Here is a 15,171-nt window from a genome sequence, read left to right on the forward strand (position 1 = left end):
TTGGGGGGGATGCTACTATTTACTAAAGGAAACCCCCCAGAGAACAATTGACCTGGGTATATAGAGAGAAATAGACTTTCGAAGACAAAAATTACACTTATCTATGACTTTGGAGGACAGTCTTGGTGATTGGTTATATCACCTCCTCAGTACTTCTCAAACTAGGGTACTGAAGTGGTATTCCATGGATATATGGAAAACTGTAGGATAAATGGAGTCCACTTTTCTTTAGAGTCAATTTTTCAGTTTCATTGGAAAAGATTAATAAATATACCTGACCAGTAAGTTAAAAGTGTTCTTTCTTTCTTTTTTTTTTTTTAAACTGCAGAAAGTTTATTAGGGGTTACTAGGGGTTGGGGTATAGAGGAGTGCAGAGTGACCGATAACGGGTGTGAGATTTCTTTAAAGCTGTTATTTCATACTGAAACAAACATCAATATGTTATGGACCAGAATGAAAAATTTGCGCAAATTTTACAAAACTTCTCAGAAAGTTTGAACTTAGAGATAAATGGCTTCCAGTGGCTTCTGAGTCACCTCTATTCCTCAATATGAGTTAAGATATTCTCTCTGCTGCCTTCATCAGTACCCTTTGATATCAGCACCATTTGAAAATTTTCAAAAGCATGGTCTTAGAATAGACTGGCTTTAGAAAGTGACAAGTGTTGAAGAAAAGAGGAGAGAAACAGCTTCACTGGAGAGATCCTCTTCCTCGAATTAAAAAGTGAACAAATTTTCTCAAAGAAGAGACAATAGAAAGCAAGAGCTATTAACAGAGTTTTAATGACACTGCTTTTTTGTTTTTGACTTCCTGTTCCCATCAAAGCCCCATTTTGGTAAATGCTCTTACTGCGGTCTTTATTTTAGTTCTCATTTTAAGAGCTACCGTTTATTAAGAACTTCTAATTCCTGGACTTTACATGGATTTTCATATTTGCTCCTCTCAAGAGCTCTGAGAGAGATATAATAAATAATCTAGTAAATGGTATGGTTTGCCCGAGGTCTCCAAAACCCACGGTTTTGGTACACTGCCATGCTGAGTCCCACGATTTTGGTTTCCTGGTTTAACCAGCAAAGCACATTTACTGGGCAGTGGATGTGTCAAAGGTGAAGGTATTCACATTCAGATAATACTGTGCAGTTGTTTTCAGAGCTGTCCACGTCTCCCGAGCCTGCAACAAAAGGAAACTCAAGTCACGGTCTCTGGATATGTACAATACGTGTGACATCAGTTATGCTGACGATCATACAGATATTCCTAAAAGACTGAGAGAAATACAATGGAAGGATAATACCAATAAGTTTTGTTTTTCACACTTTTAGTGATCTATTTACTTCCATGCTCAAATGTTTTGCAGTGTTTGTGGGGCCACAGTATGAACCAATGTGGTGGCATCTTGTTACATCCCAGTATCTGTCAGTTGATCCCAGTACTGGTCCACAATTGCAGGCAAGACTGCACTTGAAAATTTCAATATTGCATAAAGAAGACACAGTCTACCAGTGTCTGTATTATTTAATTTGCCAAATAAACAATTGTCTTGTTTTAGTACCTCTAAATGGTGCCTGTTAGAGAAAAACAGGCATAAAACTGGATGCATTATTCAAACTGGTAGTTTTCATTAGCAAACGCTAGGCAGAAATAAGCCGGTCCTGGCAGACCAGTTAAAATTCAGCCATGTGGAGTAAGGACAGGCCCTAGAAAAACAAGGACATTCAAATTTTTTAAGATTTATATAACTCTTGAGCCTGGTGATAGTGAGAGCCTGATACATGTGGAAAGAAAGAACAAACAACTGAAGGAATTAATTAATTTGTTTTACATCTCTGCTTTCTAAATTGCTAAACTGTAAGAGGGAAATCATGAATAATTGAAATCCTCAGATAATTCAGCAATTTCATTTGGCCGGGAGTTTCAATGTCTTCTTCTATCAAAAGAGTAAACATGGAATAAAACTGGCTAATACGAGTTTCTTCTTTATTCTTCTTGGAGCGAGACTATGAATGAATAGGAAAATGTGGAAAAGGTGAGCAAACTAGGGGACAACATTAAAGCCTCGGATAACTCTCGCAGAGGGAAATGAGCTGCTGAACAACAGAGAAGGAACTAAAATGTGACTGCCATCCATCCATCCACCTACCCAAACATGTAATAAGTTATTGAGACTTGACACCACAACAGTCATTTTGCTAGGTCCTGAGGATAATGACTTTGACAGGTAAGATGTGCACTTTGTCTAGATAGGGAGATTGGGTGCACAAAACAGATCATTTCAGTGTGACATCTCGTGAGCTACTCACGTGTGAACAGCATGCAAAGGAGAAAGAAGAAAGGAGGACAAATGCCTCCCAGGAAAGAAAGGAAAGGCTTCAGAAAGGAGGAGAGATTGAATCTTAGTCCTGAAGGAGGAGGTGGAGTTTACTGAACCAAAGCCACTTTATGAAGAAGAAAGGGCAGGTATAGCTCAGGACAGCTAGAGAGGAAAAATCAGCTAGGCTGGTGGTGTGTTAATGCCAGCAGATGAGATGTTATTTAAAAAGGTAGATGGTGAAGGGCCATTTGTTTTTAATGCAAATACCTGATCAACCAGTGAGTTTCCCCATGTATTCGGATTGTGATCTGGGTCCCAGTAATCCTGCAAATATATGTGCCTCTTGAGACGTAGGAACTGGTTCGCTGGGTCCTCCAACAAAAATGGCGCTCCCAATGCTCCTGTAATTCAGAGTTCAAGAGCACAGCATCTTTTAGGGCAATACTTTACATCTCAACGTTTCCTCTTAAAGAGACCAAGCTGTGGTCTTTGGGAGGATGGGAGCCTGAAAAGGAAACCCTGGAAGAGCTATGCCCTGAGGGAGATGGCTTCTCCTCAGACCTTTGCCGCCATTGTACTGTCACCTTACATGACTTACATTTGTACAGCACAAAAGCCAGTGCTGTGTGGTGGATGGAGATTTTCAGAGATGCACATGCATGGGAGCCCACAGACCTGGATTCAAACTCCAGCTCTATCACTTTTTTGAGCAAGTTGTCTAATTTCTCTGAGCTCTAGTTTTCTCGTATGTGAAGAAGTATAATAACAACAAAATAACAAAGGATTACTGTAAGAATTGGATAAATTAATGGCTATAAACCACTTGGCTCAAACCAGGCCGTCAACAATCTTACTCTTGCTTTCCTAGTCTTCCAAAATAGACCATAGCTTTCAGTCTGAAGTAGACAGCTCTCCAAACTGGCACTTTGGTTAAAATTGCTAGCATTGATAGATGAACCATTAAGTTGAACAGGCTTGCACTTTCTTTCTCCTTCCCACTCCAGGATTAAAAAAATATGTATATATCATTTTTAAAATCCAGACTTTTGGAGCTGGCCCCGTGGCCACATGGTTAAGTTCGCAGGCTCCGCTTCAGAGGCCCAGGATTTCGCCAGTTTGGATCCTGGGCGCGGATATGGCACTGCTCATCAAGCTATGCTGAGGTGGCGTCCCACATGCCACAACTAGAAGGACTCACAACTAAAAATATACAACTATGTACCAGGGGGCTTTGGGAGAAAAAGGAAAAATAAAATCTTTAAAATCCAGACTTTTTTAGGATCTTGAAATTTTAACAGTTTATATTATATTTTCATTCCTAAATAAAACACAATCATGGCATCAATATAAAGAAAGAACACACTCCTGACCTATTTGTAGTGACAATACGATCTGTTCATTGCTTGTGATAAAGTAGCATTTATTACAAAATCCTAAGTAACCTTATGTTACGCATACTACAGTTTCATCATTAACAGGCCTCTATTGACCAACACTCTGCATGGACCAGGGGTACAGTGAGCTATCCTCTGTAAGGAGGAGGATGAAAGGTCCAAGATACAAAACAACACAAGGCAATGTAGGATTTGATTGTGCTAAGGGAATGTAGGAGAAGGTGTTATTGTTAAGCACTGGGGCACTGCGATGCAAGCAGACATTTTTGTGGTCAAAGAATTTACTTAGCCTAGTCCTTGTTGAAAAGCTTAAATTTAGCAGGATGGGAGACGGAACAACACTTTTAATTTTAAGCTGGAGGAATGATGTGAGCAAAAGTGTAGCACTGGGAACCTACGAGACCAGTGTCTGAAAACAATGGTTAGAGGGGTCTGGATAAGAGTTTTATTTATAAGCAGTAATAATAATGCTAGTTAACATTTATTGAGCATTGTGCTAAATACTTTAACTGAATTACCTTATTTAATACTCACAGCAAATCTCAGAGGTAGCAATATTAATCATTTCATTTTGCAGACAAGGAAAATGAGCCACAGAAAAGTTAAATACTATGTTCAAGGCCTCACAGCTATTGGGAGGGAGGATGTGGAGCTCTCCCTTCAGAGCGGCTGCTCTATATCGTGACTAAGAGGCAGAAATGCTTGGGGTGAGATAACAGTAAGAACGCTAACAGAACTCCTCCACTTGTAGAAAAAAGGAAGCTGAGTTTCGTACACATTCCCTACGATCTCATGTTTTTCCAAGCATGGCCTTGGATCCTAAGCAGGGTTCTAGTTGTTAGCTCTATTATTTCTAGTTTAATTTGTCAACCCAGTGAGCTCTAGTTCTAAACAGGCACCTGCTGAAAATGACAGCCTCTCTTGACACTACACACCAGTCAGGCTGCCTCTGGGTGCAAAACACTGTACTACTAATGGAGGTTTGAAAATGGCTCAGATGTAGTCCCCATTTATACAAAGTTAGCATTTGTATTTATTCAATGATTTAAAAATAATAGACAAAAGTCAACTTCAGAAAATACTAGTAAGAGATGCCAGAAGTAATACTGACCTGCTGCTAGATAATCTAATTCAATATAATCAATCCAGCACGTTTGTGGAAGCCATCCTCTAAGATGGTCCCCAAAGATCGCTGCCTTCTGATACTCATATCGTGTGGTCCCCTCCTTCACTTAGTAGGGCTGATCTGTGTAACCACAGGACACTGCGGGAATGACAGTGTGTGATTTCTGTGGACATAAAAGACATTACAGCTTCTGCTTTGCCCCTCTCCTGGATCACTCACTCTAAGGGAAGTCAGCTGCCATGTTGTGAGGACGCTCCAGAGGCCTTGAGGGAGAGGCTCACATATCGAGGGACTGAAGCCTCCTCCCAACAGCCACATAAATGAGCGACTTGGGAACCTGGTGTTTTCACTCCAGTCAAGCCTTCAGATGACCACAGCTCCACTAACATCTTTACTGCAACCTCATGAGAGATCTCGACTCAGAATCACCAAGCTAAGCCACTCCTAAATTCCTGATCTTCAGAAATTGTGAAATAATAAATGTTTATTGTTTTAAATGGCTAAGGTTTGGGGAAATTAGTTATACCATAGTAGATAACTAATACAATGCATTATAAGCAACTACTAAGGTCAAGTAGTTGAAACTAGGAAGACAAGTGGGGACATTAGGGCACCAAATCTGAGAAGGAACTCACTCTCAGGGTTATGCAAATTTTGTGCCACGAGACCTCCACTTGCCTCACCTTAGATCCTCCTCTAATAATCACGATTGCATGGAAAGACAAACAAAAAAAACCCTTCCCACTCAGGAACTCACATTATCTTCAGAGTTCATTAATAATTATAAGACATTTTGTAACTAGACCATGTGACGGGGGAGTGATTAATTCTGATAATTTCACAGAGAAATTGGTTTTGTGTTGAGCTTCAAAAGACGTGTAAGCTTTCCACAGCCAGCAGGAAAGGAGTAGAAGCAAAGAGCACGGATTCCAGGCTGAAGGAGCCTGGAGAGTCAAGGAACAGAGGAGAAAGGAAGCCTGAGGTTCAGCGACCCTTGCTTGGCCGATGTGACTGCAAGGCAGCGCTGTGGGGTGGATGTGGTGAGGCACAATGCTGGAAAGAGGAGCTGGAGCTTGGTTCTCAAGGATTATTACTGTCATACCAAGGAGTTTGGACTTCATTCTTTAAATAATTAATTATCATTTCTGAACAAGAAAATGATACAGTCAGATTTGCTTCAAAGATTTTTGTTTTATTGTGATAAAATATACATGACATAAAACTTACCATTTTAACCATTTTTAAGTGTACAATTCAGTGGCATCAAGGACATTCACAGTGCTGAGCAACCATCACTACTATCTCCAGAACTTTTTCATCATCCCCAATAGAAATCCTGTACCCTTTAAACAATAATTCCCATTTCCCTCTCCCCGAGCTCCTAGGAACCACCATTTACTTTCTATGAATTTGCTTATTTTAGGTACCTCATATAAGAGAAACCATGCAATATTTATCCTTTCATATGTGACATTTCACTTAGTATAATGCCTTCAAGGTTTATCCATATTGTAGTATATGTTAGCATTTCATTCTGTTTTAAGGCTGAATAGTATTTTGTGTGTATATGTCAACATTTTCTTTATCCGTTCACAGATTTACTTTTGAAAACTCCTTTGTCAGTAGTGTGGAGGACAGATGGTAAGAGGGAGAGAGCAGAGTGAGAGACACGAGGTCGGAGGCTCTTTGAACAGCCCAAATGAGAGATTGGTAGGGCCTGAATCAGAGTAAGTGACAGTGGCAATGGGAAGACAGGGTTGGTTTGGAGAGAGAGGGAACTGGCCTTCATTGGGCTGACTCGTGTGGACTGACCAGCAGTAAAGTTTTGGTTTGGGGTGAGATGTGTTAATAGGTGACTTTTCAGACTTCTCTTCATTCTTTTTGAGGAAAAGGTGTTTAGTTACAGTGTTGCATGTTTAATGTATACTCATTCTATTAAAAGAAAAAAGTGTTTTTCAAAAAAAAGGGAGTGGCTAGGCAAAGTAGATTCAATACAATATCTAAAAATATTTCTAAATGAATTATGCTTAGAATATAACTTCCAGCTAGATAAAGAAAGAACAGTAACTGCTTAAGATAGTGTTCCTTCGAATCATCCAAAAGTAGAACCGATATTCTGCACCATAATTATCTGGGTGCATTGTACAATCACTAAGAAAAAAATGCTATTACATAAATCTTGGCAGAGAAGCATGCTTTAAAATACAAGCCATAACTATTTAAGCTCTAATAATTCTTCCGTAAATCTTCTCTTTACTCACAGAAAATGTCTCAGTGATGCTGGCTCCTTCCCCCGCCCCCCAGAACAAAGCGCCTACCTCAGCATTATGCACCCAACAGGCATTCAATAAATAGTAATTGATGGTGATAATAACATCACCCATGAGAGAGACAGAGAAAGCAGTATTTATTGTCCTACTTTACAAATGAGAAAATTGACACACGGAGATGAAATGACTCACTCAAGGTCACATAGTAAGTCAGTGGCAGGGCTGGAAATAAAATGCAAACACCATAGAAGGGCACGCTATTATCCTCTCTGCTTGAGAGACTTCTCCTCCCTTTTTCATTTTGCCTGATCAACCTTGAAAGTTAGTGAGAGCAAGGTCAGAGTTCTGTGTTTGTAAGCCTATATAATACCGCTGGAGTCTGAAAACTGAAACTGAACCCTGAGTTTCATTACTTGGTTGGTTTTTCAATGTTTTTTTTTTTTTAATGTAGGCAATATCAGACAGGTTAATGCCTTATTTAAACTTTATAATCATAAGCTATAAGAAATATCCCTCTCTTTCTTTCCAACTCCCTACACAACCTTCTTCCTTTCATCCCATATCATAGTTAGTTTTTTGTTCTTGTTGTCTCTTTTTGGTGAGGAAGATTGGCCCTGAGCTAACACCTGTTGCCAATCTTCCTCTTTTTGCTTGAGGAAGAGTGGCCCTGAGCTAACATCTGTGCCAATCCTCCTCTATTTTGTGTGTGGGATGCTACCATAGCATGGCTTCATGAGTGGTGTGTAGATCTATGCCCAGGATCCAAACCTGTGAACCCCAGGCCACCGAAGAAGAGCACACGAACTTAACCACTATGCCACCAGGTCAACCTCTCATAGTCAGTTTTAATAGGACCTGTGAAGCTTAGTTCTACATCTAAAAGTTTCTCAAATATCCTCTGCAGAAAATTTTGTACAGTAGAAACAAAGCAGACATGGCCGAGTATGAAGATATTCAAGATCACACTCTCCCCATCCAAATCAAGAAGGATCAGAGGTCTGGAGTCTTAACCTGGCCCTGTCAGTGACTGGTTAGGTCACCAAGCCACTTTTTATTCTTGCACTTTTATTTTCTGCTCTGTAAAATGAGGCTGGATCATATGATCTCTAAGATCTCTTCCAGCTCTATTTTTAACTGGAATGTATTCATAACAAATAGGTCATTAACTGAAAATTACTTTCTCTGGGTGGTATTATGTCATCGGAAGCATATAGAATATGCTAAGTGGGCACAACTCCTACTGCCTTCAAGAACCTTGCATGCCAAGAAATTCAGCACTGAGACAGGCAGAAATAAGTGAAAAAGAAGTCAAAATAAACATAGCCAATAATTAAAGCAAACGAAACAAATGTGTTCACATGATGCACAAAGAGATGAGTGTCCATCACGGGCTGATGAGCATATGGGAGTAGCGGAAGTTGTATAATTAGAGGCAGAAAGACTCCCCATACTGCCATCACTCAGGGAAGGCTGAAAAAGAGTCTTTAAATTTGATGGTGGAGAAATGACTGAATAGTCTGTATACTATGCACACGACCACAGAAATGTTACTTATGGTAGGAACCTCTACGCTAAAAAGATGAGAAAGTCTAATGAGAAACTTAAGGAACAGAATGAAAGGGCAGGTCTGATGGCAAATTCCATGCAGAGGCAACTCGTTTAGGGTAGTCCCAGGCCTCTCTTGTCTCCTTTGTGTTCCCTGCCCCTAGGAAGGGGCAGTGCCTCATTTCACTGGTAAATCCAAGAGGCATAACTTGGCATGTCCAGATGGCTCTTCCTTCTTCATCTAGAGAGTGATCTGCCCTCAGAGGGCACCCTTTCTGTTCTGGTTCTGCAAACTGCAATTGGATACGAAATTTGCCAAATTCTAGGGTCCAGTCCTCAGGCCCTTCATGTCCTCATACTATGCTACATCTTCCGAGTGAGTCTTTCTCAGCAATCAAAGAAATGGCCTTCCATAATCATCTTTGGTTTATTTCTCAGCTTGATCAAAACCAGGATAAATAAGGGGGTGCTATTTGTCAGAAGGTGGCTCAGAGAACCCTTTAGATCTGTTGTCTCAGAGCCTCACTAAGAAACAGGAAAAAAAAAAAAAAAGAGTACAGACCAGGGCACTCCAATCAGCAGGATCTTGTCATCCTTGGGCAGCCACAGCTGTGAACTTCTTGCTGGTGTAATCGTCAACGTCTATGAAATAAACGTGGTGGGATTCAAGGGGGGGGCAGAAGATGCGAAAGGTCTGGCAGATCACAGGACAGGCCCCTAACTAGCTATTTCCCTCAGGGCTAGGTGATACTAATATTTACAGTATTACCAAATGTCTGGAACTGCAGATGGAGAATAAGCACTACAGTCCCGCCCCAAGTTCAACAGTACTTAGGTATGGGATACGGGAAGTGAAGCACTTAGCGCTCAGTATAAGCAAGGAAAGAACAACCTATATTATCCACTAATTTTATTGGACTGAGTTTCAGTTCCTGCACCTAAAATGTTTATGTCTTAAAAAAATAAAGATGAATTAAGTGCCCAGGGAATTATGCATGGACATAAATTAAGTACTAAAATAAAGTATAAATGGCCACTAGGAATTAAGTTCAAAACAGGGTCAGAAGAAAAGGATATGCAGATGCCTCAGCAATATGGTAAAATTTTCAAAGATCTCTCTAAACGTAGGAGAAGTTTTATAATTTTGTGAGAGATTAAAATACTTTTAGACTTGAATATTTTATTCCCTGTGTTAGGTATGGAATTTTTTACAAATAATGAAATACTTTTTTTTTTCCTTCTTGCTCTAAATTGTGATTACTGACCCAAAAGTTTATGGTGGAAGATAGAAGAGTTCTATTTAGTACAGAGGATTTTCCCACTTTGCTGTAATTCAGATAAAAATTAGTGAGAGAGAGAATGAAAGAGAAGAAGTTCGAGTTGTGAGAGAAAAAAATGTGAAGAAAAAAGAAGGGAGAAGGAGAAGAGAGAAATCAAGAAATCAAAGGAAGGAGAGACTAAAGAAAGGCGGTTACAAAAGACAAAAGGTGAAAAGTCATGGCAAAAAGGAACAGGGCAAAGAAGGAAGTAAGAAGATGGTAAGAGGGTCGTGGAAGTGAACAGGGAGGAATGAAAGGGGCTGACCCGCGGACGAACTCTCAAATCCCCGGCATCGTACTAAACTGTCTGTTAATAAAATGCTTTCGTCACTGAACTTTTAACTCGGGAACTTCGGCTTTATTGACGTTACAACTGCTGACGTGTTGAGTACTTTGAAAAGTAAACAGAAACTGGTATCACTTGAGTTCAACTTCCATCTGTCATAGCGTGCTCTCAACACACGTACGCCGACATCCACGCTCACACACATGGCCGCGGAATTCCCTGGGATGTGTTTTTGGAGCTGGCAGATCTTTTATCAGTTTTTAATCTTGTGGACAGAGAAATTCATAGCTCACGAAAGGCAGCATTTTATTTGTTTCAAGAGTGACCCCTTCTGGGTCACTGCGTATCTGTGTTGATGAATTCTCAACTCGAGTGCCATGACAAATGATGCCAATTGGATAGGAAAAGAGCAAGTTTTTCTACAACATCCAGCGTTCTCAATGAATCTAGTCATGGGTAATCACATTTTTTCTCCAAACAAGTCATTTCCAAGTTTATTCTCACTACCCACTTTCTTGAGAGCAATCAATCTTAAGCCAAAGTGAGCAGGGAAAATTAAGAACAAAATCTTATGAAATAAGCTAAAACTATATCTGGTAATACAGACTCCCTAAGGAACTGGAGGGCTGCAGGGATGACTGAGAAGGGCCATTCCTTCTATGGCAGAAAAGAAATGGGAGGGACGGGAGTTGTGACAGGGTCGTCGGGAAGAAGATGTGAGTTTAAAAGCTCTTGTCAAAAAAACAAACCAAAACAACAACAAAAAAACTTTTAGAGAAATTGGCCTTGGTTAGTAACCATGGAGTGAAAAGCAAGAGCTGGAACTATGCTATAGAAACAGGCCACAGGCAGTCTGTTTTTCTCCCTGTCTAAAACTGGAAGACGTACCTGCACTTAGAGGGAGATCTCATCAATTCAACCCCCAAATTGTTTCAAATATGGGTCAACTCTAAGTTTGGTTTACTTACTCAGTGAAACACTTTCCAAATATGTATATTTTCCATATTTCCTCTTTATGTGAAATGGGACTGCTTGATGTTAGTAAGTGCCTTAGTGAGAGGGAACGTGGGTCCACCTCTGTGGGATAGGGTGTACATGAGGGGTGAGTGAAGTGTGTAGGGCATTGGTGGAGTGTGTGGGAACTGGGTCCAAATTTACTAATTTATTTATTTTTAAAGTGAAGTCAATCAAACCAGTTGCCTCTATAGGTAGACATATTTGCTGGAGTTAAAGTTAATTCCGACTTGTTTCTTTAAGAAAGTCTACAAAAGTCATTTTGCAGAACCATTTTCCTTTTGCCAGATATTTTTGACCCTGCGGTGTTCTCAGGTGAATGTGGATGAGCCACAACACCTTCAGCCTTTCAGTGACCCACCATCACCCATTCCAAAGTCAACGGCATGGATCAGCCAAGGCAGAGCGTTATGCTGATGGAGCACTGCCAGTCCATGACTTCAGTTTACAGCATGCTTCTCAGATGCACACTTAAACTGAGTGAGCCTCACTTTGTTCCTCTGGAGATGTGGGCTGTAACTGGGTATAACTGTATATGCCTTGGTGATAATTGCTCAGTAATTATTGGCTGAAATTTTCTAAATCCTTTATTTAAAAAGCTCCTAAATGTGGGGGCTGGCCCCGTGGCCGAGTGGTTAAGTTCGTGCGCTCCGCTGCAGGCGGCCCAGTGTTTCGTTGGTTCGAATCCTGGGCGCGGACATGGCACTGCTCATCAGACCACGCTGAGGCAGCGTCCCACATGCCACAACTAGAAGGATCCACAACGAAGAATATACAACTATGTACTGGGGGGCTTTGGGGAGAAAGAGGAAAAAAATAAAAATCTTTAAAAAAAATAAAATAAATAAAAAAAAATAAAAAGCTCCTAAATGCAAAGTGCAATATAGATGATTAAAACTCTTTATTAAAATTATTAATATGCTTAGAAATAAAAAGCTAATTATATACACACATACCTAGATTTATATTCTCTAGATAGGTATACACCTACATCTATTTATTTGTCGCTGTGTGTGTGTGTGTGTGTGTGTGACCTCAAACAAAATATGTAACTTTTTTACATGGGTCTCAAGCTTTCATAAAAGTAGGAATTTATTCTGAGTTAAGCATCTTCATCAGAAGTATTTATAAATTGTAGAGACTTAACTGCGAAAATAATTTATACCTTCGTAAGTATTTTCAGTTAGGGTTACGAGAAAAACAAATGATCCCGCAGTTCAATTCAGATATAAGCCTCTGAGCTACTGGGTCAATTTGGCAGCAAATCATCTGGCCTGAGTGTCTTCCTTGATATGTCTTGAAAACACTACTTCTCCGAGCCACAGCTTACCCTGAAGGTTAATGAATTCACACTCTCAAAGTATCCTGGGGGTCTCCACATAATGATACATGTAAGTATTGCAGTTTCTAAATGGCATTTATAATTTTCCTTTGTTGAAGGACACTAGAACACTTCTTCAGAAGTAGCAGTTAAATAGATTTCTTAGCAACAGCAACATGTTAATACGTTAATACATAATCAGGAATAATATGATCACATACGCAATTAACACTAACATGTTCAAAACCACAGCGTAACACAATAGTTTCATTTCCCCAGTGCTTTAGAATTGGTGTATGGATAAAACACTTTTGTTCATATCTTTAAAAAGTCAAAAGGGGTTATCTGTCAACCTGATAGCTATAAAAGACGTGATAAATAAAAAAGAAATAGGTTCTTACCTATGAGCAATGTTGAACACAGGGCCACTTGAAGCGTTTTATAGTCCATGATTCTGTTTTGGAAAGAAAAGATTTATTAATTTTAATTTAACCAAGCAAAGCTTTAGGGCTTATGGGGTACTTTCCAGGAATATGAAGCATTTACAGCATACCTGGGAGCCCTGCGAGCTGAGACAAGTCAGAGAGAGGCCTTTGCTTGAGATGGCTTTTTTATATAACTCCTGCCTTTTTGCCCTTTGGACTTTTTCGACTGACTTTTTACAGGCGGTTCTTATATGGGTCACGTATTTATTTACTAATTTTATCATCCACACGCTAATGCAATGTAAAAACAAAACCAAGGTGGAAAAATTGGATTACTCATATGTTGCTAGTGGGAATATAAAATGGTACAGTCACTTTGGAAAACAGTTAGGCAGTTTTTTATAAATCTGAGCATGCAATTACTGCACAACCCAGCAATTGCACTACTGAGCATTTATCTCAGAGAAATGAAAACTTATGTTCATATGAAAACCTGTATAAGAATGTTCATAGCAGCTTTATTAGTAACAGGTAAAACCAGGAAACCACCCAGACATCCTTCAAAGGCTGACTGTTAAACAAATTGAGATAGACCTATACCATGGATTAATACTCAGCAATAATAATATAATAAAAATTGTTGATAGACCCAACAACTCAGATGAATCTCAAGGGAATTATGATGAGTGAAAAAAAAAACAGTCCCAAGTGGTTACTACCGGTATGATTCCACTTATATAACCTTCTTGAAATGACAAAATTAGAGACATGAAAAACAGATTAGTAGTTGCTAAGGATTAGGGATGGAGGAGGGAGGTGGATGTGGTTATAAAAGGGCTAATACAAGGGACTCTTGTGGTGATGGAACTGTTTTGTGTCTTGACTGTGGTGGTGGATATGTGAATACAAACATGTGATAAAATTGCATAGAACTAAACACATCTCCTACACAGACACACACACACACACACACACACACGCACGCACGCAAGTAAAACTGGGGACGTCTGAGTAGGACCAGTCAATTACATCAATGTCAATATCTTGACAAGGTTGATGTCAAGATGGTGGCATAGGCGGACTCTGAACTCAACTCCTTCCACATTCACAACCAAGTTACAACTATTCTTGGAGCAATTACCACTGGGAGAGAACCGAAAACTGGATACAAAGAACCCCCACAACAAGGGACAGTCCTGGCTGAGGTGGAAGATGAAGAAATTCCCTTCTGGAGAGAAAAAAGACACCTTTGCAAGCCACAGAGTTTCATGGCTGGCCAGGAGCAATCTAAGGTACACAGACTTCCCTGGAGGAACGGAGGACAGAGTCGGGGAGCATTACCGCTATCAGTATCCTTCAGACTCAGTACAACTGAGATGAGTGTCATAATATTGGGCTGTGCTGACTGTTAACTACAACAGGGAATACCCTCAGAAAAACTATCGGGCAGGAGTGGAAAAAAGCCAGCTCTTAAACGGCCAACACACAAATTCACCCACTTCACAAAGCAACATAAAATCACCAGAAAAAAAAGGTGCACAGTCCTTTGGTGAAAAGAGACTCACCTGATAGGCTCTGGGTGCATCTCAGTGAGAGGTGAGACCTCTCTAGGGACTGAGACTTTGGCAGCAGCTGTTATTGTGACCTAGTACAGGCAAGCTGACACAGACACTGGCAGATGCCATTGGAGTTCATCCCCTGGCCTGTTAGCCCAGGGTCTTCCCCGCCCACTAGAGCATGGATTTAATCCAGGTCAGCCAGGCCAGGCAGCATCCCCTTGGGACTGGCCCTACCCAACAGTATGCTCTCGGGCAACTTGTCAGCCTGCATAGACTGAGTGCCTGGATCCTCTGCAGGCAGGCAAGTGGGTCCACCTCTGTGGGATAGGGTGTACATGAGGGGTGAGTGAAGTGTGTAGGGCATTGGTGGAGTGTGTGGGAACTGGGTCCACTCCAGGGAGTTTGGACGTGTGCGCAAGACAACACTGTGTTGACAATAATGGGTGTGGACCTGTGGGCTGTGGGGCTTACCAGTGGCAAAAGACCTGTGATTCTCAAACAGCTACATAGAGGATCAGCCCCACTTTCCAAAGCCTGAAACAATTGGGTACTCCCATGCTTGGGGCCAACCCCACTCAGCTGCAATCCTGAGAGAGCTGAC

The 15,171-nt window shown here is 40.6% G+C and overlaps 1 protein-coding gene across 1 annotated transcript; it reads right to left on the bottom strand.

Moving 5' to 3' along the window:
* Positions 1–763: 763 nt before the first annotated feature.
* C18H3orf85 (chromosome 18 C3orf85 homolog) lies at positions 764–14,577 on the bottom strand. The gene is made up of 4 exons (XM_070582768.1): positions 13,140–14,577; positions 12,988–13,040; positions 2,579–2,712; positions 764–1,171 (listed from the first exon to the last, which is right to left on the bottom strand). The coding sequence occupies exons 2-4, from the start codon at positions 13,034–13,036 to the stop codon at positions 1,082–1,084; spliced, it is 273 nt and encodes a 90-aa protein (XP_070438869.1). The 5' UTR covers positions 13,037–13,040; positions 13,140–14,577; the 3' UTR covers positions 764–1,081.
* Positions 14,578–15,171: the final 594 nt, after the last annotated feature.

The sequence above is a fragment of the Equus przewalskii genome, chromosome 18, assembly GCF_037783145.1.
Source record: "Equus przewalskii isolate Varuska chromosome 18, EquPr2, whole genome shotgun sequence".
Classification (NCBI taxonomy): domain Eukaryota; kingdom Metazoa; phylum Chordata; class Mammalia; order Perissodactyla; family Equidae; genus Equus; species Equus przewalskii.

Bases quoted from the DNA above. Each gene is read 5' to 3' on its own strand.
- C18H3orf85 (XM_070582768.1), bottom strand. From the start codon at position 13,036: ATGGACTATAAAACGCTTCAAGTGGCCCTGTGTTCAACATTGCTCATA. The intron at 2,713-12,987 runs GTAAGAACCTAT...TCTGAATTACAG, and splicing joins GTGTTCAACATTGCTCATAG to GAGCATTGGGAGCGCCATTT. The intron at 1,172-2,578 runs GTATTTGCATTA...CTTTTGTTGCAG, and splicing joins GAAACTCACTGGTTGATCAG to GCTCGGGAGACGTGGACAGC.